General features: G+C 42.0%; 1 protein-coding gene across 1 annotated transcript in view; it reads left to right on the forward strand.

Moving 5' to 3' along the window:
- LOC126359934 (5'-3' exoribonuclease 2 homolog) overlaps window positions 1–21,072 on the forward strand; it is a 407,169-nt gene extending 386,097 nt beyond the window's left edge. The window contains exons 20-22 of the mRNA XM_050007668.1: window positions 6,593–7,121; window positions 20,297–20,357; window positions 20,437–21,072. Coding sequence (XP_049863625.1) covers window positions 6,593–7,121; window positions 20,297–20,357; window positions 20,437–20,463 — 617 coding nt within the window. The 3' untranslated portion in view covers window positions 20,464–21,072. The remainder of the gene's footprint in view (window positions 1–6,592; window positions 7,122–20,296; window positions 20,358–20,436) is intronic.
- The last annotated feature ends 5,727 nt before the right edge of the window (window positions 21,073–26,799 follow it).

The following is a 26,799-nucleotide window of genomic DNA, read 5'->3' on the forward strand; positions in this document are numbered from 1 at the left end:
TTTCTGAAAGTATTTGTATGGAGTGTAGCCATGTATGGAAGTGAAACATGGACGATAAATAGTTTGGACAAGAAGAGAATAGAAGCTTTCGAAATGTGGTGCTACAGAAGAATGTTGAAGATTAGATGGGTAGATCACAACGAATGAGGAGGTATTGAATAGGATTGGGGAGAAGAGAAGTTTGTGGCACAACTTGACTAGAAGAAGGGATCGGTTGGTAGGACATGTCCTGAGGCATCAAGGGATCACAAATTTAGCATTGGAGGGCAGCGTGGAGGGTAAAAATCGTAGAGGGAGACCAAGAGATGAATACACTAAGCAGATTCAGAAGGATGTAGGCTGCAGTAGGTACTGGAAGATGAAGAAGCTTGCACAGGATAGAGTAGCATGGAGAGCTGCATCAAACCAGTCTAGGGACTGAAGACCACAACAACAACAACAACTACTACTACTACTACTACTACTACTACTACCCGATCCTGTTTTCTGGGGCGGACAAAGCCTTCCAGTGAAACGAACAGCCACAAGGTTAGAAATATTCGATAGTAGTTCGAAGAGTACCCGCGTGAGTCCCTAGTTCTTAGATCGCCCCGGATGACTGAATCGAGCAGAGCGTCTGTGGAACTTACTCGGGTGTTATTTTATGGCTGATTCTGACATGCAGAATTAGCTCATAACTGCACGATTTCACATCTTTGTAAATATACCACCATGCTTCCTAGTCATTTGCAACGCTTCTAATTGGTATCCGCGTTACATGCCGATGTTCTGCATGTTATTGGTTATTGGCAGGCAATGTCTCGCGAGTGAAGCCTATTGGACTGAAATCATGGTTGAGATACTGTGCTGGTACTGGGGAGGAGAGCGCTTCAAATTCCATATCTGGCTTCTTGCCGTAGGTTTCCCTTAATTTCTCTCTGTCGTTCACTTTGCAGTTCCAAGGGGACGTAGTATTTCCTGCACGAACCTGTGCCATCGTCAGCTATGATACGTTTACTCGCTTCGCTATCGACCTGACCATAAACGGAGGCAGTCGTCCTATTCTTCCAGGACAATGCCATACTCTAGGGGTGACACTTCGCGGACGATGCTGTCAGTTACAGGAAACTGCTCTCTGGGAAGAGGAAGACATGCAGAGGATCGACATAAGGTGCAGGTCCTAGCAGTCGATCCTCACGTAAATATAAATTTATAAGTATTGCACATAAATAGGTAGAAAGTGACTCACTGTTCGATTACCAGAAAATGTAACAAACGTAAAGTAAATAAAATAATCGATCAGAGCGACATAGGCCGGCCGCTGTGGCCAAGCGCGTGTAGGCGCTTTAATCTGGAACCGCGCAACTGCCACGGTCGCAGCTTCGAATCCTGCCTCGGGCGTGGATGTGTGTGATGTCCTTAGGTTAGTTAGGTATAAGTAGTTCTAAGTCTAGGGGACTGATGACCACAGATTTTAAGTCCCATAGTGCTCAGAGCGATTTGAATTTTTGAACTGATGACGTCAGATGTTAAGTCAAATAGTGCTCAGAGCCATTTCAACCATTTTAGAGCGACATAAAAATATTTGTAGGAAAAGCAGATGCATGGATGAGATGAATTGGAAGAATGTTGCCTAAATGTAACTAAGCCATGGATGAGATGCCTTGCAAAAGGTTTGTTCGACCTATACTCGAGAATTGATGCGATAATAGTCTAGAGCAATACATTTGACGTTACATTTCAACAGAGAAACATATGTTTTCTCTTGTCTGTAACAGAAAAGCGATACAGAAACTTACAAATGAACTGATAATATGTTTTCAGACGAGTTATCGATTCTATTTTGGCCCACATTATTTCTACGAGCGACCTGATCATCTTCAGGTTCATTGAACAGTGGTGTTATGTGTAGTTTTTGCATGGACTACATCCATACTGTGAGATTTTATCGGTGTGGTGCCTCAATTACAGTAGAGCTATGCTGCTGGTGTCCGCTACGCTGCTTGCTATTCTTTTATGTTCCCGTACCCTTACTTCATCTTCCAGATTTAACGAATGATTTTACTGGAAGTATTTTAATAAATCAGATATACAGTGGTTATTCGATAACAGGTGATACCAGGGACTTTTCCTCCCATCTTAGGATGAATAACGATGTGGTAATAGGGAATGGAGCAGGTCACAGAAAATTGTAATTGGTTAATTCAAAACGCTTAGAGTGTAGATGCCGACAACCAGAAAAGAATGAGGAGGGCGAATTGTGTGGGCTACGTTTGGAATCCAGAAATACCAGGTGTACCGGTATGAAATGAGCGTTTTTTTTTGTTGTTGTTGTAAAAATGAAACACTAATTTTGAATTGAAAAGTAAAAACATTTTATTCAAAGTACTGACCATTGCTTTCTGTTCATTTTGACTACCTTTCTGGCAATTTGTGGACACCACGCCAATAGAAATGTTCGTCTTTTGAAGCAAACTAATCAGATACACAATTTTGGACGTCTTCGTAGGATTCGAAGTGTTCCTCAGCCAATGCGAGTCCCATTGATGAAATCAAATGTTAGTCGGAAGGGGCCAAGTCTGGTGAATACGGCGAGTAGGGTAGCAGCTCCCAGCCAAGTGTTTTGATTGTATCCTGAGCCAGTTTTGCTTTGTGTGCAGGTACATTGTCGTGTAAAAAAATTACTTTACCATGCCTTCTGGCCCATTCTGGTCTTTTTTCGATCAATGCATAGTTCAAATTGATCATTTGTTGTCTGTAGCGATTAGTATTCCCAGTTTCACCGGGTTTTAGAAGCTCATGATACACCAACCCTTTCTGATCCCACCAAACACAAAGCATTGTCTTCATGCCGAATCGATCTGGTTTTGCAGTCGATGTTGATGGTTGTCCCGGATTAACCCATGATTTTTCCCGTTTAGGATTCTTAAAATAAATCCCTTTTTTATCGGCAGTAACAATTCGATTCAAAATTGATTTTCTTGCATGCCTTTGAAGCAAAATTTGACAAATGGGTTTTCGGTTTTCCATCTGTCTTTCATTCAGTTCATGTGACACCCATTTTCCACACTTTTGGATCTTACCCATAGCTTTTAAACGGTCAGAAATTGTTTGTTGTGCAACATTTAGCATTGCTGCCATTTACTTCTGACTCAAAATATCATCTTCCTCCAATATCGCTTGCAATTCGGCGTCTTCGAACTTTTTTGGTGGTGTTCCACGTTTTTCATTTCTTACATCAAAATCATTATTTCTGAACCGTTGAAACCATCTTTTGCATGTTGCTTGTGATAGAGCATGATCACCATACGCCTCGACAAGCATTCGATGCGACTCTGCAGCTTTTTTTTTTTTTTTTTCAAATGAAAACAAAAAATTAATGCTTTTCGCAAATCACTTTCTGGTACAAAATTCGACATTGTTAACACGATGAAAACATATGTTCCATGACTTGATGTATACTAAATATCTTTGACAGATGTCATATCAATCAAACAAAAAAAAAAAGGATTGTTCACAACAAATGTTCCCTATCGACACATTTGTATCTTAACGCTCATTTGATACCGGTACATCTGGTAGTCAATTGAGTTGAGTGTTGAAGAAAGCATTTTAACAATGGCACTTAAATGTGCCAAACTTAATGATAATTTCTCTTCAAAATTTTACGTGAACATTGAGTAAATAAACTGCACAGTAAGGTTTTCTATGTCAGTAATTATTTCCTCTTTCCCTCGTTATAATGAGTGTGAGTGCGTGTCAACAGTTAGTAATCTTCTGGGCCTGCTGCGTAATAAGTGTCTTTCAAGAACATAATAAATTTGTATAAACAGTTACGCTGCTATGAGTATTATTTTTATTTGACCTATAGGCCTTTTCAGCCGTACAGCCATCTTCATGTTATCTGTAATAGAGCTTTTTATAAATTGTTGTACATTTGTTGTAGTATATGTGAGTTACTTACGAATGATATGATTTTACATACATATTCAAGTCCTGACTTATATGCAGCATCGTTTTTTTGTTTCTGTATTGTTGTTAATTATTATATTTTACGTTAATGTAGCAATAATAATCAGTTTTGTAATATGTTCTGCCGGTTCTTTTCGTAGTAGTTAGCTGTAAATCTTAGCCTCTAACTGACATTTGGTAACAGAAGTTGTGACAACATATAGTGGATTTTGTTATTTCTGTTGCTGTATATTTGTTTACTGATTACGTTCTTTCGGTATTATTATATTAGCAATTAGTTGTGTGTCATGTTCTGACATTTCATGAATAATGACCCAGTAATTGACCTAAAATATAAACAGTTTATCGAAAACTGGATAAACCATAATACAACCAGAAAAAAATTTACTTAAAAAACACAACACTATAGATAACCATTTAATATAACCAAGTATGATAGAATTGTCAACAAGCAGGTGTAAGCACATAATACAGTAGATAATCTGACATAATTACAGTTACGAAATTTCAATTGGAAATCAAATTTATTTCCGACCATTATTAACAAAATGTCAGAATATAACACACAAGTGAGTATTATTAGAATAACAAAGAAAGAATATAATCAATAAAGGAATGGACAGCAACAGAAATAACAAAATCGCTGATCGTTTCTCATAATTGTTGTCGCTAAATGTCAACTACAGACTAATATTTATATCTGACTACTATTAAAAGTCAGAACATACTACAAAACTGATTATTATTGCTACATTAACGTATAATCAGTAACAAATAGACAGAAAAACAGAAACAGCGATACTGCATGGAAGCCAGGACTTGAAAATGTACGTAAAATCGTATTATTTATAAGTAACTCTCATGTAATACAATGAATGTACAAAAATTTACAAGATGTTCTATTGTAGATAATCTGATAATGGCTGTGTAGCTGAAATAGGCCTATAGTTTAAATAAAATAATACTCGTAGCAGCGTAACCTGATATAAAAATTTATTATGTCCTTGAAATAGTATGAATGAGTTAATAAATGTATGTTAACGAAAAAAATTTTTGCATGATATGAGACGCCGTTGCTACTAGTTTGTTGTATTAATGTTAGGGAACAGTGTTACCGACGTACACACAAAAAAAAAGTTTTGCATCACCTCGGTTCCGAGAGTTCTGTAACCTGTACGGAAAATTGGAATAGAAATTAACATAAACATCATTTCCGTTCTTTTTATTGCTCATGAAAACCACACATTGCGTGTTGTACCACCATACATTGCAGTACACACCGGTACCTCTAATACCCAGTAGCACGTCCTCTTGCATTAATGCATGCCTGTATTAGTCGTGGCATACTATCCACAAGTTCATGAAGGCGCTGTTGGTCCAGATGTCCCAACGGCGATTCGGCGTGGATCCCTCAGAGTGGTTGGTGGGTCACGTTGTCCATAAACAGTCCTTTTCAATCCACCCAGGCATGTGCGATAGGGTTCATGTCTGGTGAATATGCTGGCCACTCTAGTCGAGCGATGTCGTTATCCTCAAGGAAGTCATTCACAAGATGTACACGATGCGAGCGCTAATTGGCATCCATGAAGACGAACGCCTCCCCAATATGCTGCTGATATCGTTGCACTATCGATCGGAGTATGGCATTCATGTATCGTACATCCGTTACAGCGCCTTCCATGACCACCAACGGCGTACGTCGTCCCCACGTAATGCCAACCCTAAACAGCAGAGAACCTCCACCTTGCTGCACTCGCTGGACAATGTGTCTACGACGTTCAGCGTGACCGGGTTGCCTCCAAACACGTCCTGACGATTGTCTGGTTGAAGGCGTATGCGACACTCATCGGTGAAGAGAACGTGATGCCAATTCTCAGCGGTCCATTCGGCATGTTGTTGGGTCCATCTGTACCGCGCTGCATGGTGTCGTGGTTGCAAGGATGGTCCTCGCCATAGGCGTCGGGAGTGAAGTTGTGGCGTTGCTGTCAGAGTTCCTCTGAGTCATAATCCGTAGGTAGCGGTCATCCAATCTAATAATAGCCCTTGGGCGGCCTGAGCGAGGCATGTCATCGACAGTTCCTGTCTCTCTGTATCTCCTCCATCTCTGAACATTGCTTTGGTTCACTCCGAGACGCCAGGACGCGATCGAACCGCGGCAGTGACCATCTAGGCATGGTTGAACTACAGACAACATGAGCCGTGTACGTTCTTCCTGGTGGAATAGCTGGAACTGTCGGACCCCCTCCGTTTAATAGGCGCCTCTCATGCGTGGTGGTTGTTTTCATCTTTGGGCGGGTTTAGTGACATCTCTGGACAGTCAAAGGGACTGTGCCTATGATACAATATCCACAGTCAACGTCTATCTTCCCGAGTTCTGCGAACCGGGGTGATGCAAAACTTTTTTTTTGATGTGTGTATGTGTAATGGCTGTATAGCTGAAATAGGCCTACAGTTCAAATGCAGTAGTACTCATAACAGCGTAACTGATCATAAAAATTTATTATGCCCTTCATAGTGTATGAGCGAGTTAATAAATGTATGTCACCGAAAAAAATTTCTCCTTAATATGAGCCGCCGTTTTTAGGCATTTGTTGTATTAGCGTTTGTTGAGCAGCGTAACGACGTGGTTTAAAAATTGCAGGTTTCGGAGGAGGGCGTGGTCGCCGTGATCAGCAACAGGACCGGCGCGGATTCCACAGCACAAACAGCAGCAACACATCCAGTAGCGGCTACGGGTCCGGAGATAGTAACAGGTACGGCGCAGTCAACTTCGACTACAGCAGCAGGCGGGGTGGCCGCGGTGGCAGCGGCGGTTACGGAAGCAGCGGCGGCGGCGGCCGCACCTTCCGCGACGACGGCTCAGACGCCGGCCGCAGCTTCCGCGGCGGCTCACGCGACGCCAACAGCTTCAGCGGCCGTGACTACCGCGGCGGTGACGCGGGCTACAGCAGCCAGGGCGGCGGCCGCGCACACAGCAACAGCTTCAGCAGCGCCAGTGGGGGACGCAGCTACAATAGCAGTAGCCACGCGACGGGTTCGGGCGGCGGCGGCCCCATGCGTAGGCGCGAGGCAGCCGCCGTGCGCAGCTATACCACGGGCGCTGGCGGATCCAGCAGCACGTACAGGACCACCGGCGGACCGTCATCAAACTTCGGGGCTGCTGGCGCTGGGTAAGCACCTACACCGCATTCTTCAGTGCTTTTCTTGTAGTTGGTGTTCTCACGGCAAGTAAGAGAGGAGCAACGTGCACTACTTGCCGTATTTGTAATTCATTACATTCCCAGTGAAAAGGCATATCGATGGTAGGCAATGAAAACTTCATAATTCCAGTAAACTAATTCCATTACCAAACGGAAATTTAAAAGTGCATCAATTTCTTTAACCAGTTAATAAGTAGGCTTCTACTGCACAGGGCGATTAAAGAAACGTTCACCAACTGACCTGGCACATAGAGCATACAACAAGGATCAGTAATCACTTAGGAACTGGGGATCGCAAAGGCCATTCGAGGTTACCTTATGGCGTTGCAGTTATTTAGTCACATGCTACATATGGACTCCCACTACAGAAGATGCGCAAAGTTTTGCCCAGATGCACCGAGACACGCCTGACATCGACGCTGCATTGAGCGGCGCACCCTCTTTGATATATCTGGTGTATCTAAAAAGTATACTGCTGCCACGGCATTCCTACTCACTAGGTCCTCCTGCGACACAAGGTCCTTCAGATACCCCGATAGGAAAAGATCGATTGGGGTTAAACCATCTGACCGTGGTGGCTATGCAGCTGGCTCTCCGCCATCACTCCAGCGGCCAGGAAAGGTTGCATGCTTACTTGCCCTCCTTTGTGTCCTGAAATGCCCAGGGTCTCCGTCGTGCTGAAATCGAATGCGGAGACGAGTAGGTATGGAAACGTAATTCAGCATGTCCGGCCCCACCTCTCGCAAGAATACGAGATACGTGCCACCATCAAGTCGGTCCGGGAGAAGGTACGGCCCAGTTAAACAGTGTCCGACGATGCCAGCCCACACGTGGCTGTAGCGCCCTCTCGTGTCGTTTTGCGGCCCTCCGGTTCCTGTGAGATAACTGATCCTTGTTGTATGCCTGATGTACCATGTCAATTCCTAAACTTTTTTTTTTTTTACTCACCCGGCATCAGTGCTATCTGTACCGCTTTATATGTTTTCCAAGAAACCGTTGTTACTTTCTCTGTAATATTTAACAAAATGGAGTTACGAGGTTTTCAGTGCCTACCATCGGTACGTTAGTTTGTCTGCTTCCAGGGAAGACTGCTTGTGGTATCCCGCTTCCTTCCAGCGGAGACTAATTACGGTAGAGAAACTTAAATAAATCTGAAGGAGAAGGGAGCAATCATACTGACACCTGGAGACTAGTTATGGCAGAGAAACTGTAACTAAATATGAAGGGGAAGGAAGCAGTCATACTAGGACGTAATACTCTGCATCGTATGCTACACTGTGTGTTCAGAAAATAGCTTTTTGTGAAAGACTTTTATTTATTCTTCAACAAGGGGTGGAAAAAATATGGGAACACCAAAAAACGCAACATACTACCGTGAATAATACAATGTAGGGAAACCGTTGTCGTTTAAAACGGCTTACAGTCGTCTTGGAGTGAATAAATACAAGGGAATCTTGTACCGTTCTTCCTGCAATATAGGGGCAACGTTGATGCAGATGGATAGCTATCCGCAGTCATCCCACAAAAGTAGACGACATAGGCACAAGAACATTGAGATCTGGTGACAGTGGTGACCAAGGAAGATGCGACAATTCATTCTTGTGCTCAAAAAAACACGTTCTGGTCGATGCGAACTGCTTGGACATAGAACCCTATCGTCTTGGAACACGAATCACCGTAGGGAAACAAACGTTGTACCATGGGATGGCCCTAATCATCGAAAGTGTTCACATAATCCTACGTAGTAACGCGACCTTTCAGACTAACCGTGGGTATCACGTATAACCATGATATGGCTGCCCAGGTTATCACAGAGCCCCCGCCATGTTTCACTCTTGGGACGTAAACTCGACGAGGAGTTGGTAACAGAGTGAAACAAAACTTGTCCAGCCAAATGTCTTTCTTCCATTGCTCCGTAGTCCATGTTTTACGACTCCGGCGCAAGGTTTTCCTTAAGGGCATTTGCATCTCTGATGTTCGGTTTCGGAATTCCACCTAGCCGTGCAATTCCCTGCTCCATGTTGTTTTGTTGCTGACAGCGTTCGAGAGTGCAGCACTCCGTTCTGCACTGACTTTTGCAGCTGGTGTCCCCTCTTTACACACTATCACACAACACCAACTTTCGTTCGTTTTGTGACTTAGCGGATGATGTTTTCCACTTTCACTGTGTGTTGTGTGAATCTTCGTTGCGGTACCTCTTAAAACACCAAACAGTTTTGGTTGCCGTAGATACGTAAGTATCTATCACACGAGCACCAAAAATTTGGCCGATGTAAGACTTCACTTAGCTCCGACATTGTTCTGACGAAGGCTGACAGTTGCACGAATTGAGGACATTGCAGTGCCACTCGTGGTTAGACAGAACAGTTCAACCTGCAAACTCGGCTAGCAGCTGCATTTTTTGTTCAAGCATCATTTTCTTGCGGTGTCTCCATTCTTTGATCGACCTTAAATATTGTTATCCTCTTCACAATAATAGTCCTCAATTACATATAATAAGTTAGGGCTTTTTTCCAGTCTCCGAAACACGTCTGAACTCGAGCTTAGGGGTGGATTTCCGCTTCATCAGCGATGTGTTCGTAATATAGCCTGTGCTTGCAAAACTACGGCCATATATGATTTTCTTTCTTTTCGGGGGCAGCGGAAGGCCGAATAGGACGTACATATCTGGAGAATATAAAGAGTGGAATATCATAATAGTATTGTTTTGCGCCGAAATTTCACAAACAAGCAACGAATTTTGAGCAAATGCATTATCATGGTGCAGAAACCATTTCTTCTTTCGACACGAATCCTGGCGGTTTTTCGGATTGCTTCACTCAACGTCATTGAATTTGTTACTACTACTCCTTCTCGATCGTTGGATCTTTGGGTAAAGCTCGACGTGAACTGTAGCATTAAAACCGAAGGGCACAATGAACACAATTTTCAAATCTGGCCGCACTTGTCGAGCGTAAGGTCTTGGCGACCCATCATCCACAATGATAATTGAGCCATAGATTCGGCGTCTTTCTGTAAACCCGTGTCTCATCATCAGTTTTGACACCTTTCAGTAGTTCTCCATCGCCGTTGACTTCAGCTAGCGAGTCCTGAGCGACTTGCATTCGATGTGTTTTGTTTTTTCCCCGAAATTCGAAAATTTATGAACATATTTTACTGTCATAGGATTCATACCCGAAACATCAGAAAATATTTCCTGACTAGAGCCACTTCATATTCAAGAATTATCAGTGACTTTTTCGATGTGATTCGGCGACCTCTCTTAATAATTTCCTTCATTTTTTCACAAAGGCCGGCCGCGTTGGTCTCGCGGTTCTAGGCGCGCAGTCCGGAACCGTGGGACTGCTACGGTCGCAGGTTCGAATCCTGCCTCGGGCATGGATGTGTGTGATGTCGTTAGGTTAGTTAGGTTTAAGTAGTTCTAAGCTCTAGGGGACTAATGACCACAGCAGTTGAGTCCCATAGTGCTCAGAGCCATTTGAACCATTTTTTTTTTTTTTTCATTTTTCACAAATTCATCGGTTGATGATGTGCTGGGGCGTCCAAGTAGCTCATCGTCTTCAACGTCTTTACGGCGTTTTGCGAAACGTTTCTACAACTAGCAGACCCATGTTTCACTCATATCAGACCCACCAAATTCAGTATTTAATTTCAGTAAAATTTTGTTTCTCTTTACTCCGTTCTTCTAGCAAGATTTCATATATATTCTCATATCCATTTTTATATAGTGTAAATAATCCCCGCTACTACCAAAATACATCAAACCTTTCTGATAGCTGACAACACACTAGGTTCCGATGTGGCTAAAGCTGGTGATATAGTCTACTTTTCATATGTGTGTACCAACAGAACAATGAAAAAAGGGCGCCAATCGGTCTAATGCAACAAGCGAAATGGCAAAATTACTGCTACTTTTTAACACATCCTGTTCGTGACTTTCGAAGCCTTCAATTACTGTGTGATAGTAGTAGTGAAAACAAGCAGTTTTTGTGTGAACGAGCACTATTACACTGAAGGCACAATCTTTTGACATAGACAAATACGTCGTGGTTGTAGTCAGCGATAAGTGCAAAAACTCCCAAGTCAAGAAGTACTGAATAACAGGACAGCAGGATTTAAAGCAATATCAGCTAAAAGTGTATCAGACAAAACAGCGGAGAGCCCATTAGTTTGCATAACAAATGGGGGCTTGTTGTTGTTGTTGTTGTTGTTGTGGTCTTCAGTCCGGACACTGGTTTGATGCAGTTCTCCATGCTACTCTAACCTGTGCCAGTTTTTTTTTCATTTCCAAGTAACTACTGCACCCTACATCCTTCTGAATATGCTTAGTGTATTCATCTCTTGGTCTCCCTCTACGATTTTTCCCCTCCACGCTGCCCTCCAATACTAAATTGGTGATCACTTGATGCCTCAGAATGTGTCCTACCAACCAATCCCTTCTTCGAGACAAGTTGTGCCACGAATTTCTCTTCTCCCCAATTGTACTCAGTACCTCCTCTTTAGTTACACGCTCTACTCATCTAATCTTAAACATTCAATGGGGGCATATGTCTCACCATTGTGAGAACCGGAGCCAGCGTACACCTTGCCTACCTCTCAGTCACACATCGCGTCATCAGAGGCGCTACAGTACTCCCTTTTCTTCAGTTGCTGGACCGGCGGAAGTGTGATACACTACTGGCCATTAAAATTGCTACACCAAGAAGAAATGCAGATTAGAAACGGGTATTCATTGTGCAAATATATTATACTAGAACTGACATGTGATTACATTTTCACGCAATTAGGGTGCATAGATCCTGAGAAATCAGTAACCAGAACAACCACCTCTGGCCCTAATAATGGCGTTGATACGCCTGGGCATTGAGTCACACAGAGCTTGGATGGCGTGTACAGGTACAGCTGCCCATGCAGCTTCAACATGATACCACAGCTCATCAAGATTAGTGACTGGCGTATTGTGACGAGCCATTTGCTCGGCCACCATTGATCAGATGTTTTCAGTTGGTGAGAGATCTGGAGAATGTGCTGGCCAGGGCAGCAGTCGAACATTTTCTGTATCCAGAAAGGCCCGTACAGGACCTGCCACATGCGGTCGTGCATTATCGTGCTGAAATGTAGGGTTTCGCAGGGATCGAATGAAGGGTAGAGCCACGGGTCGTAACACATCTGAAACGTAACATCCACTGTTCAAAGTGCCGTCAATGCGCACAAGAGGTGACAGAGACGTGTAAGCAATGGCACCCCATACCATCACGCCGGGTGATACGCCAGAATGGCGATGACGAATACACGCTTCCAATGTGCGTTCACCGCGATGTCGCCAAACACGGATGCGACCATCATGATTCTGCAAACAGAACCTGGATTCATCCGAAAAATGACGTTTTGCCATTCGTGCACCCAGGTTCGTCGTTGAGTACACCATCGTAGATGCAGCGTCAAGGGTAACCGCAGCCATGGTCTCCGAGCTGATAGTCCATGCTGCTGCAAACGTCGTCGAACTGTTCGTGCAGATGGTTGTTGTCTTGCAAACGTCCCCATCTGTTGACTCAGGGATCGAGACGTGGCTGCACGATCCGTTACAGCCATGCGGATAAGATGCCTTTCATCTCGACTGCTATTGATACGAGGCCGTCGGGATCCAGCACGGCGTTCTGTATTACCCTCCTGAACCCACCGATTCCATATTCTGCTGACAGTCATTGGGTCTCGACCAACGCGAGCAGCAATGTTGCGATACGATAAACCGCAGTCGCGATAGGCTACAATCCGACCTTTATCAAAGTCGGAAACGTGATGGTACGCATTTCTCCTCCTTACACGAGGCATCACAACAACGTTTCACCAGGCAATGCCGGTCAACTGCTGTTTGTGTATGAGAAATCGGTTGGAAACTTTCCTCATGCCAGCACGCTGTAGGTGTCGCCACCGGCGCCAACCTTGTATGAATGCTCCGAAAAGCTAATCATTTGCATATCAATCACACCATCTTGTTCCTGTCGGTTTGTAGCACGTCATCTTCGTGGTGTAGCAATTTTAATGGCCAGTAGTGTAGAAACCATGTGAAGCCAGGGATTCTGGCTGTCAAGGACACCGGGAAAGCAGTTGCTTCTTCTGTGGTTGTATGTCGTATCGCCCTGCTGCACGCCTCTTTCCACGTAGCCAATTAATAATAGCTATAATATAGCTATAGGGCCATTTACATCCTTTGGCGTTGGATACTGAAATTGGACCTAATCGTTGTGGAGGCTTAACATGCAGTGGCAGATGTTGCGACCTTTCCAGTCACATCGATTATTTTTGCGAATTTAGTTAATTTTTCGGTAAAAAATAAGGTCATTATAACAATCCGCTTATGGTGATGACTGTGGCCGTTCCTACGGCGTAGGAGCAGCAGCAGTTAGCTGACAAAGAGTTGATTTGTCAATTTCAAGACAGTGGAACAAAGCCAGTAGTGCATAGCAGGTAGTGCAATCGACTCACATTGTGGAGGGCTGAGTTCCTTAAACCGTTGTGGCTTATTGCCAGCCCCAGACGTATCCAATTTGAGCTCCGATGACAAAAGCCGTGGACTGAACGCTACATTCAATACAGGGTTGGACAAAAATCTGGAAACAGCACGAGAATTGGATGCTTGAACTTACAAAGTGTGTGAGAAAAATAACGAGAGAACGAACATTGTGAGCAATCTGGCAACGCTGTGTTCTAATTGTGTAGATCGGTGCGTTCATCCTTTCCAGATGCTCATTCCAGCTCCGTACAGCAATCACATGATTTTTGAGAGCACCGTCAGTGAAGTTGTTTTTGTTCTTTGTTTCGAAAATGGAACAACAGAATTTAGAGCAACTTATGCCATCAAGTTTTGGGTTGAAATTTGGAAATACGCGACTGTGACCTTGGAAAAGTTGAAACAAGCCTATGGAGAACATACACAAGAGCACAAATTTTTCGTTGCCACAAATAATTTTTAGAAGGCCGAGAACACGTTGCAGACGAACCTCGCTCATGGTAATCTTCAAAAACCGATGAAAATGTCAAACGTGTGCGTGCTCTTATGAGATCAGTCCTGCAGTTAAGAATATGCGTACCTCAAATTTGGACAGAAGATTTGTGCATTGCAGTCAAGTGGATGCTGCATTATGGCAACGCCGGTCTGTGTAGCCCCCGAGGGGAACTACTTTGAAGGGGACAACATTTTTGTTTGGAAAAAAAATGAAAGTAATAAAAACTTTGGTAGACAGAAAATCAGTCTCACTACTTTTCACACACACCTCATAAATGCAGGTGCTAGCCGAGTCTGCAGGTTGCGTTGTTATATTTGACCAAGAGCGGCACCTCTGCAATGTCGTCAATGCGATGCAAGTGTCAGTCGTTGACTTCTGTAGTTGTGAGTGCCATATGTCGGAGCTAAATCACTTCGAGCGTGGGCAAATTGTTCGTGCTCCGTGGACTCTCTCATAACCAAGGTAGCCGAAGTGTGCGGAGGTTCAAGAGGCACCGTAACGAAGATTTATACCGTATATAGGGAAAGCAGAAAATCAACATCCGGTAAGACACAAGGCGGACTAAAGTGTGTGCTGAGCGATCATGAGAGGCGGTATTTGAAAAGGATTGTGATAAAATATAACAGAACGACAGATGCATAACTCACTGTAGAACAGAATCTCGGACTCGCGAACACTGTCTGCGCCTTAAGCAACGCGAGGCGAGCTGGAATTCCAAAACCACACACCAGTGATGCAAATGCCCATTACAGGAACACCAAGTGCAGAAGTCATAAAACTGAACTGTGGAACAACGGAAGAACGTCATTTGGTCGGATGAGTCTTGTTTCACACTGTTTCCAACTTGTGACCAAGTTTATACCCCAGTGTAAAACATGACTGGAGTTCGGTGATGATTTGGGCAGACATATCGTGGTATCCCGTGTGCCCCATGGGTACTCTGAAAAGTTGCATTACTACCGAGGTTACTCAGATCCATCCCATGGTAGAATATTTGTTCGCGAGTGGCGATGCTATGCGCCAAGACGACGGACCTCCTGTTGACACAGCTCACATCGTCCAGGATTGGTTTTGTGAGCACGAGAATGAATTATCGCATCTCCCCTGGCCACAGCAAGGCATTAGATCACAGTATTATTGAGCTTGCGTGGTCTACTTTCGAGGGAAGAGTGCATGATCGCTATCCATCATCGTTACCTGAACTCGCCACTATTTCGCAGGAAGAATGATATCAGACCCCATTATATTTTTTAATTCCAATATGAGTAGAAGCTGTTTTGAACGCCAACGTTTTCCTTCACCGAATTGCACATAATAATGTGTGTGTTTTTTATTTTTTTTGTGTGTTTCCATATGTTGGTCCACCCCCTATACTTCCAGAGTTTTTCCTGTTCGGCGCCTCTTTATCTGAGTCACTGGCGCTCGTTCCTTGCTTGCCTCAAATCGATCCTGTCTTGTGTAGGTGCAATGTAATATTTTGCCCTAGAAGGTTTTACCCTACCCTTTCCTTGTCTTCCTATTTAACGTTTAAAAAATTTCTCTTACAATTGATCCGCACAGCACAGACCATCCCAGAGCAAACTTTATTATTAATGTGTATGGTCGAAAGTGACAGATCCCTAACTGCACATGGTAGTACTGAACCCTCGACACGTTACAGGTAGCCTAGCAGGAGCGTGACGGTTATTTTACTTGCAAATAGCAGATACACGTCCTGGCAAGCAACCAAAGCCAAGGAGATTGCGGGCCAGGGACTGTCGCTGGGGTAATTACGTGTGGCGCGCCTGAGTTGGCGACATGGAAACGGGATTTGGCCGATTTGCATGGCGTCGCCTGGCGTGTTTAGCCGGCGGCTGGAGGGCGCTCCGAGCCACTCTACCTTCTGGGTAGCGGGCGCTACGAGGGGTTGCCCAACGGCACGTGCTAGCCCCCCCTTCCTTCCAGCTGGCGCTACCTAACCAGGCTTGTTCCTGTCCGCTGTCTCCCGACTAACAGGTGCATTATTAATGCTGCGCGCCTTCTTCTCAAACATTCACTACCATCTTTTGACAGATACTTCTGCAGCTCCTTCTCTGTTCAATCATCAGTCGCTCCACTGGTGTTTCACCGCTGTGTATATGTACAGTATAACGATATGCCTCCAAACACGACAGATGACTAAAAAAAATTTCTTTTTGGAGATCGCAAAAGTTTTGTTATGAAAGGTGTGGAATGTAGTGTGAATGATGTGGCTAATAGCGTGTCGGTAACATCAGAACTTGGCTTTTAGGGAACACACTAACGTTTAACTGCAACAAAATCCAATCCATACAATTTCTGAGATGGAACTCCTGAAAAAGTGAAATTCTGTTGTCCCAGAGTGGTCAGTCAGTGAAGTGGAATATTTTAAATTCTTAGGACGGAATTAAGATAAGTTTTCTTGGAAGTACGACGTTCAAAATGTTGTGCAGCAACAGATTCCTGCTATCTGCAGCATAAGGGAAATCACCACTAACAGTGAAACGAAGACTATTTTACTTTTATTACATTAACTCTACTATCTAGTACGGTTATATCTTTTGGGGCAACTTTGTACCCTCACCAAGAATATTCCTAGCTTAGCAAAGGATGATCAGACTGATCTGAGGTGTTAGTTCAGGAACTTCATGTAGGCCATTATTAAGGTGTCTCGGAATATGCTGTCATCCTTGTACACACATTCCACCATGGGTATTGTTGTTGTCGCCAGTATTGACTCTTTCATAAAAAAAAACACAACAATAATTCAGCGAACGCTAGTAGGAAAACTATATTCTCTTGGAAAAATGGTTCAAATGGTTCTGAGCACTATGGGACTTAACATCTGTGGTCATCAGTCCCCTAGAACTTAGAACTACTTAAACCTAACTAACCTAAGGACATCACACACATCCATGCCCGAGGCAGGATTCGAACCTGCGACCGTAGCGGTCACGCGGTTCCAGACTGAAGCGCCTAGAACCGCACGGCCACACCGGGCGGCTATTCCCTTGGATAACACATCCTTAGGCATTGTGCAAAAATGCAGCAGGTTTAATTTTCAACAGGCTTTCAGTAGAACTAACAAAATTGAGTGATAAACCACATGTATTGAAATCCGAGTTGAATGGTGTACTTGTGGTACGCAACTTCCGTGGAAGAGTTCTCCCAATGTTTCACAACATTTTTGTGTAATGTGTTATTTATTCATATACTGACATCTTTTTTAGTGTTTTGTTAATTCTTTAATTTGTCTTAAATTTTCTAATAGCATTCTGTAAACGATGACCAAACAGCGTTTGCTTGCATGATACCGTGGAACATGATAAAAATAAATAAAATCATTGACGACCAGCCTCACTGTTCAGCACGAGCAATAAATCCAGTTCTTTCTTACTCGCGTTTTACTACTAGACAACGTTTCGTAATCATCTTATGGGATCGGAATTTCGTAAATGGGAGCAGAACCTATACCCCGCACTCGCATCTATTTTTCAGAAGAAAGGTATCTCATGAAATTTAAAAATGTCGAAATAAAGCACGGAGGCCCAAGTACCCTATTCGAGTATTGTTCATTTGGCTGGAATGCACAGTGTGCATATTGAAGCAAGGAGAAAATAAAAGGTAGACATGCACAGGCGAAGAGGGGCGTTCGTGATCGGAAGTATTCTAATAAAGAATCAAACATCGACCTTACTGTAACGAAGAAATTTCTGACAATGTACGTCGTAGCACAGTATTGTATGGAAGTGAATCTTGGACTGTGGGAAATGGTGTAAGGCGAGAAAGGAAGCGTTTGAGACGTCTTGCTTTAGAAAGATGTAGGAAATTAGATTGACTGATGAGGGAAGAAATGAAGTTGTTCTCCGCAGAATCAGTGAGGAGAGAAACACTTGATAAGTAGCCACTAAAAGAATAGACACTATGATAGGACATCAATGGTTCTAGAAGGAGCTGTAACTGCGTAGAGGAAGACGGAGATTGGAAAATATCCGATAAGCAATTGGGACATGTACTACTCTGAGATAAAGAGGCGGACCAAAAGAAAATTCGCTGCAGGTCCCATCTTACCAGGCAGGAGACTGATGACAAATAAAAAAGGACAAATGGAATTTGACGGAGACGACCGATACTACTTCTCCTAATGACAGCGGCGCGTGGGCGGCTAGTGCGGCCATTGGCCATGCGGATCTCACTCGCTTGCGTGTTGCAGAGTTTGCAGGCTCGAGGTGTTTCATTTTACTCATTACTGAGCATCATTCTGCGTTGTAACTATCCCTAGTCGACTATGCTTGTTTACCTACTTCTAAAACCTCCTCTTTGATAAACAGGTTTCTGCTGACTCAAAGCGTTAACTTCGACTTATTTCCAGTTCACACCGCAAAGCATCTAACTTGCATTCCCCCCAGAATGTTCAATTACGAGGTGATCCCTTAAGACGCTGATACCGAAATCCATAGCCACCATAAGACATAGCACCTCATTTCGAACTTTTCACGCTAAATTTCCGTTGCTGTCTAATTCCTACAAGATCCCCGTGACCTGAGGAACCAGGACATACGGTATAGACTCTGGAGTTCAAAATGAGTTTTCTCTGGTGTTCTCAGCCCTGGAGCAAGGTTATCCTATTTTCAAAGTAGCCTTCTGGCGTATCTTCCGAATTATAATAAATATTTGCTTACTATCTCTTCGCACGCCTTGCGCTAGAAAATACTATCCTGTGAGGAGAGCTACCGAAACACAGACTAGTCAAGTCTCCATTGATGCCTCGGAGAATTCGGTCATGTTATGTTATGCAAACGATCGTTAAGGCCGCCATCCGTTTCGCTCTCGTGTGCCAAATATGCAGATACGTTCCACAATCACTCTTAACATTATACCCCACATCTCCACCACACTACTTCCAAGTAAATTTGCATTTTTGTGTCACTGAATTTTCTCAAGTAAGTAGAGGTGTTTTCATTGCGGCTTCAAACTGTAACACGTTGCTTGACAAATTAAATTATGACTTTGAAGCACACAACTTGTATGTACAATAGTATGTATTATACTTGCTGACGGTGGTCAGCACCTATGTGTAGGTAAAAAGAATTCCAATACAAGATACAGCTTTTGCCATGTGAAAAATAGATTCGATCCTTCAATCCTGCATGTTCGTCAAGTCATGCGGAATCTATCGTCATGCAATTTTTCTCATGCCCAGACGTTCCTTCAGGATGCGAAACACAGTGCTAATCCGGTTTCGTGGGCGAACTCACGAATCGTATGGCGTCGATCACTGTCCACTAACGCAGCTATAGCATGCACTTCTTCTTCTTCAGAGACGCTAGGACGACCTGCCCGATGCATGTCTGTCACAATTTTCGGCCTTCGTTAAAGGCTTTTACCCAACGTGCCACTGTTATGTACGGCAATGCCGATTAGACCTTGATGACAGTGTCGTGCTGTACGACCTCTGGCACATTCACATTTGATCCAACTCCATTGTTCCTGTTTCGAAAACATAGAGACACCGTTACGTTAGATCGCTCGCTCACAAGTGACTAGTGACTGTGTTTCCCTCGATTGTGCGCACGCCGGTGACCTGGGACGGGGAGTCCATTTGCTCGGAGGTAAGGTAGGTATGTCAACAACGTGTGCTATCAGCGACAGCAGTAGATTCCACTCCACAGCAGTGTTGCCACTATTTAAGTTCCAACCTATGTAGTTTAACTGAGGTGGAATAAGGGTAACCAGCCCGCATTCGTCGAGACAGATGGTAAACCGCTTAAAAAAATGTTTAAATGTGATCGGGACTGCTTAGATGATGAGTGCCACTACCCCAGAAATTATTGCATAAGTGCATAAAATGGTTATGGACGATCGCCGATTGGAAGTGCGAGAAATTGCCGAAGCTGTAGGAGTGTCATCTGAGCGGTCATAAGACATTTTAACAGTGGAATCAGATGTGAGAAGATTTTCTACTAGATGGATGCCATGACTCTTAGCGCAGAAGCTTCAACGAATCTGAACAATGGTTGAACCGTTCTCAGAGCAACAAGAAGATATTTTGCGCAACTTTGGATCCACTCCCATTAGCCAGCCGTCGATCTGCTCACACTTCTCTTTGGCTAAAACATTATTGTTTTTGTTCTTTTACAGAGGTGGACGACGTGGTGGTGGAAATCAAGGCTACACCTCATCACAACGTGGTGCCGATAGAGTAAGTGAATACTCAGCTCCTCATTAGTGACAAGTTCCACTGCTTTAGTTCTACATACTAATGCTTCTTTTCTTTGCAGGGCTCCAGACGCAATTTCCCATACTGACGCAGATAGCATTTTACGGCTGTCTCAGCATAAAACGTCAGTGATCAAGTGACCTGAAATCACCAAAGGATCTCTGTTGTCACGTGATGAATTTATATTTTATGAAAAAAAGCTAGAATTTAAGTTAATTAGATATAAACTTTTTGTAGAAACGAACACAATTATTTCAGCTGCACTTCTCAATATTTCATTGTCACTTTCTCAAGCAGAGTGCAGTCTGAATGTTAAGTGACATAATTCATGCACATGACGAAACCTAGTTCACGAACTGCATTCTAGTTTTGATTAGCTTCTGATGATGAGGCTCAGTGCTCCCCATCTGGAGGGACCAGGTTTTAATTTTTTCTTATGTCCTCATAATATTTGTCATCTTTTATTGTCCTAGAAAGGTCTGTGTTCTGTTACTGTCAGTGTGGCAGAAATTGACTGCCATAACCATTCCTCATTGTCATGAGTGTGTACTATGTGCTTACACAGGAAGTTTCTATTATTAGATACTGTTCATTGGTGATAGATTATCATCATGGTAGAGTAAACTGTGTGTTACTTTTTTTTTAATTACTGTAACAATTTCTACCATGCCTCATTAAATTACAGGTTTTAGTAGAATATCTTTACTTTTAGGTGATAAATTATTTCCTACTCTCCTCCCCCTGTCATCGTCACATTTGATATTCTTAGCCTGCAAGTGAAAGAGTACCTTCATTTTATATGTAACTAGTCACAGAACATTTGGAAACACTTTCATTTGCCTGATTTGTCCTGTTCCCCACACCTTTCACACTATTAATTTGTTCAAAAAATCATAAATTACTTGTGTGTGTTACTAATTCCACCGAAAACTGTACACCATGTAATATATGGTTTTCAAGAACTTACTGGACCTCTTTGAATTTGAAGACCATTATAAAGAGATCTTCTCAAATGTTTGCAAGAGAATCTTGTTACAGATCGTAACTCAAAAGGAAAATATGAGGTAACCATTGCAGGCTGGTCCTGGACGTGTGGCTGAATTGTTCAGAACATATACTACTAGCTTATGGAAATTATGTATAAGTGGTTGGTATGTGTAAATGATACAGACATTTTAGTTTCAACAGTTGAATAGAATATCATAAATCAGTATTTCTTGTGTAAAAACTAAACAACAGTTTAGACATTCAGTAGAATGAATGTGTAAGGTACAAACAGCTTTTCCTGTGTTATAGAGTGACAGGTGCGTGCGGAAACATCACGTGCCGAAACACAAACCTGTTGCAACTGAAAATTCCTGTTCCATTGTTTTGTTTGTAAGCTAATGATAAGTGGCAAAGCTTTTGTTTGTAGAAACAACTTTTTGAAAACAACTGAGACTGGAGCAGGCATCCCTGTGTGGATGTTGGAGAATGCATGATGAAAGGGTGCATACAAGAAACATACTGCTGCTGCCAAGCCCATAGCCAGTACAGGGTTTCTTAAGTTCTTGCCCTCTTTCCCTTGGTTTACAACTGAAATTTTACTACATTTTGCGACCAGCTAGCTTGTTCTATATGATGTTGCTCCTTGTTCAATTTTGTTTAACAAGACTGTTTTGCATATGAATTAGTTTTATGGCCCTCCTACTAATTGGATGTGAGGGATGTGACCTACAGAAAAGTAGCAAAGGCTTGTGTGTGTGTGTGTGTGTGTGTGTGTGTGTGTGTGTGTGTGTGTGTGTGTGTGTGTGTGAGATATCAATGTTTTGAATGATCATACATCGCCGATGCATTGACAACAAAAAAGCATTCAATAATGGATCATTCATTCTGCTCATGGGTGCTCAGCCGTCCTCACCTGTAATCTGGAAATTCATGCAGTGTTACATTTGTTGCTGTCTTCTTGATTTTTGTAATTTTGAAATAATAGGTAAGTAAAATATGTTGTAATTTTGAAATAGTGGGTAAGGAAAGTATGAAGTATACAATATTATCATTTACTTCAAATAGTTTGACTTGAATTGTGTCCTGCAGTAACTGGGTTTAATGTACCATAGATTGGTTCAAATTGTCAATTGCCGTGTCTGTGCTTGTGCTTGTGCATGTGCACCGTAACATTTGATGGTTTTACAATATTCATTACATGTCCATTCCGTATATGTCAGTTCAGTAAATAGAGATACCAGTAACAGAAATTATACCAATCAGTGGTAGAAAAATTAATGTGTGTATCAGATTTTAGTAGTGTTCTATGTGATGGTAATTTTTAGGTTATGGGACATAGATAAAATTTGGAGTAGGTTGGTAGAGTTTTAACATATGAGCATCTTAAAAAAAATGGACTTCTGATAGATCACATAACAGCACTTAATAAAAGGAAAACTGGATGCTGCAGATAAAAGTTTTCACAAACATGACATGAGAGAATTCTACAAGACTATCACAAGGAAAGTCTGCTGCCATAAGCCACAAGACTTATGCATCAGAAAACAAGATGGAAAACTCATTTTAACTAATCACAAGAACTGTTAGGACCTGACATCGTTCCCCGATTTCCTTAACTGCCCATAACCTAAAACAAGATTTCCAAAACTGGTTCCCAACACTGGACTGCACCTCCACTCACTGGGAATCACTTGTATCAACATGAAGAGATAAAGTCAGGGGAGCACCCAGTGAAGGTGGCATCATTGCAGAACTACTAAAGAATCTTAGACCAAAGACTTTACTGGAAGTTACACAAATAACAACCACCATCTGGGAAACAGAAAAACTTCCTGAGGACCAGAAATGTACACTTATCCATCTGCTGCACAAGAAAGGAGATAGGATGAATGTGAATAACTATAGAGGAATTTCCCTGCTACATGTCACCTACAGAATTTTGTCAGCATGTTTACTCCAGAGAACATAAGAACAATTAGAATACAAAACTCAATAGTATTAAGCAAGCTTCCATCCCAGTTGTTCATGCGCAGATCAAATCTTCAATCTGAAAACAATTCTGAATTACAAGGCTATCAAGAATACTACAACAATTTGCACATTCATAACTTTCAAGAAAGAATGTGATTCTGTTTATCAATAATCCATGTTCAACTTCTTAGAAGAATGAGGACTTGATTAAAAAAAAACCACGAGTAATCAGACAGACACTGGCTGGCTGGCTGGCATAACATCGAAACTTAAATTCATGGGTGAAATCTCTGATCCCTTCATAAACAATACTGGAGTTTGTCAAGGCGACAGGTTATTACCACTATTGTTCAACCTAGTCCTGGACAGAGTAATGAGGGAATAGGAAAAAGAACTGAAAATCCAAGGACACTGGAAACCAACAGGGCTAAGTTGATCCCAGGACAAGATACATTTCTTAAACCTAGCTTTTGTAGACGACCTGGCCATACTCTCGGATAAGGAAGCAACAGCGACTGAACAAGTAGAAATAATAAAAGAATGTGCAAAAAAGTTGATCTGCAGATCTCTTTCCAGAAGTCTGAATTCTTCTGCTCAAAATTAAACGTACAAAAATTAGATACAGAATATGGCTAGATGAACGGAGTTACCCATTTGCAATATCTAGATGAAATCCTTGAACCGACAGGAGGCGAAAAGGTTTCACGGAAGAGTCAACTACAAAAAATGAAGAGAGCTTATGATAAAACACAAGATGTATATAAGAAGAAATGCATGTCCATTCAAAAAGAGATCAGACTCTACAGCACAGTAATCAAGCCTGAAATACTTTATGCAAGTGAGACACTGACACTCCACATGGAATGCTACATGTAAAGCATACTGAAGGAAGAACACAAAATCATGAGAAAAATTCTCGGCCCAAAGCTGACAGGAGGAGGACACAGATTTCCAACATAGCATCAGTTGTCAGAAAAAGAAGTTTAAAGTTCTATGAGGACATCAGCAGGCCACCACCAATAAGGCTCACAAACAGAATACTGACATACGTCAAAAGGGCAAGTCAACAATGCCATGGAGCACAAAGTCAATCTTGATCTAGAAAAAGCACAAATAGAGTCAATAGAGATCGAATACCGAGAAGTATAGAGACAAGATACACATGTGAATTGTGAGATCAGGGACTGAAGTCCCAAAGAAACTGGGGAAACAGTGGACTGAAAAATAGAGACTCCATGGAGAAAAAATGAATCATGGAAAATTAGAAAGAATAGTAGAATTGCAGTTGAAATGGCAAGATACTATACCACCTAGCAAGAGGTCAAGAGATAGTAGCATTACTTGCTATTTAGAAATAAATGCCACAGTGCCTGATAATAGTCACTTAAGGAAAACCGAAATAATAGTCACTTAAGGAAAACCGATCTTCCAACACTATGATGCTGCTCGCAGCATTGGCGGTGACATGCCAGTTGACAAGGTGCCAGTTTCTCTTTTGTCAGACAAATCAGTTGCCAACACATCATCAGCCATTTTCGTTCGTTGTTCTTATGAAACCAAGCAGCCAAATGTTGTTGACTTCGTAAACAACATAAAAAGCAAAGCAACAAAGTTTGGAGCAAAATAAAAGAAAGTCACTGTAGCTATTGTTAATTTTATAATCATCGATAATGAACAGTTTTCAACTGTAGAAGGAGAAGGTTTTTTACTATACGAAAGAGGTGAGTCCATTGTACAAGGTGCCAAGCCGAGAAACAATAAAACCATAATTGACAATAAATATTAGGCAATAAGTGGTCTTTTCAAAACATACATAAAGAATGCTGAAAACTATTGCATTACCAACAATGTTTGGGCAGAAATAATGCAAAATAAATCATTTGTGGGCATTACTAGTGACATTCCAGACTAGTCTCAACACTTCAGCAGAACATTAGGTGTTTTTGACCTGACAGAACACCATATATCATTTTACATAAAAACTGACATTTTTTCTCCAAGAGGAATATTTCAACTGAAAAATTTCAGCTATAGTCACAAATAATAACAGCACTGTTATGAAAGTTGGTTGGGACATCCTTGGGAAGTGATAAGTAAGGTCCATGATATTGTCAAATATGTAAAAGGGAGCGTCGGTGCAAGTTCCGAGTTATGGAAGACACAGGTAGAGACGGGAATGAAAGAAGGCCAAATTAAAAATGAACTCATACTCAAAGTTTGCAGGCAATGGAATTTGTGCCTATGTACGTCATAATTATTCCTGGAGTTAGTGTCTGTTGTGGGTGCAATACTTTCAACTAGACGCGAGGCTATCCCATAGTTTCTACCAGTGAGTTAGCATGTAAGATAAATGGTGGAACTGCTACAACTGTTAAAAAAATTAACAAAAGAAATTCCAGGGACATATTTTAATAAGCAAATTGATCTCATTAATTGTGTTTGGGGTGCAGTCGAAAAAATGGAAACTTAAAAATGAAATGTTTGTTCAGTTTGAAAACTAAATAACTAAATAAAGAAACAATTGGCAACAAGGTTCGACAACTCAGGACTTTCCGCCTTTCTGGCAGTTTCAATAAATTTGACCCTAGTTCATCCACTTCAAAGATGCCATTGCTAAAACAAAGGTAATTAGCTCCTTAAGTATGTAAAGGAGTTTAACGTACTAATGCCTCGTGCAATGTGTGTGATAAAGAAGGTATACTATTTGACATCTGAAAATACAATGAGCAGTTGGCACACAAACATGGAAAATGTAATGAACGTCTGTTGTCAGCATTAGTGAAACTTACGTTCCGATGTACCTGTTAAACCAATAAAGAGATGCAAATGGAATCTGGAAGGGCATGAAGTCACTTTCCCAAAACTTGCAAATGTGTTTCTATCGTCGTCACATCTGCCAACCAAGCGCTCGCTCTCAGAGACTGGGGCAACCATCAGTAAGGAATGAAGCAGACTTTGAAGGACTGTATTATCTAAGCTTTTTTTTTTTGTACATTCTGTATCAAAATTGTTAAATTCAAAGAAATAAATTATTTCAATGATGAAAAATGAATTTTCTTTACAAGATCCATTTAATTTAGTTTCGTAATCAGATTGATACGAAGACTGTTAATCATTGCATCAGTCAAGATACTTGTGCCAAATACAAGTTAACATTGAAAAAGGTACGTAGATGTAGCTAGGTTTGTGAATAAATAGATATGTGCTGTGTTTTAAAATATCTCTGGTCATCCAGCTTACATTCTCTTATTGTATTACATAAAAAAATAATTTTGGCTTACTTTTTATAATATTTCTAAAATATATGGAAACATCGATGCTTTTCCATGTGAACATTGATGTCTCACCATTGATATTTTTAAGAGCGATGTTGCAACCCGAAGAATGTCCTTACCACATGTTGTAGAGATGAACCAGGAAGTCACCTGTGAGCTTGGTTGTTCCGACACTCGCGCCTGAATGCCAC

Source organism: Schistocerca gregaria, chromosome 1 (assembly GCF_023897955.1).
Source record: "Schistocerca gregaria isolate iqSchGreg1 chromosome 1, iqSchGreg1.2, whole genome shotgun sequence".
Taxonomy (NCBI): Eukaryota; Metazoa; Arthropoda; class Insecta; order Orthoptera; family Acrididae; genus Schistocerca; species Schistocerca gregaria.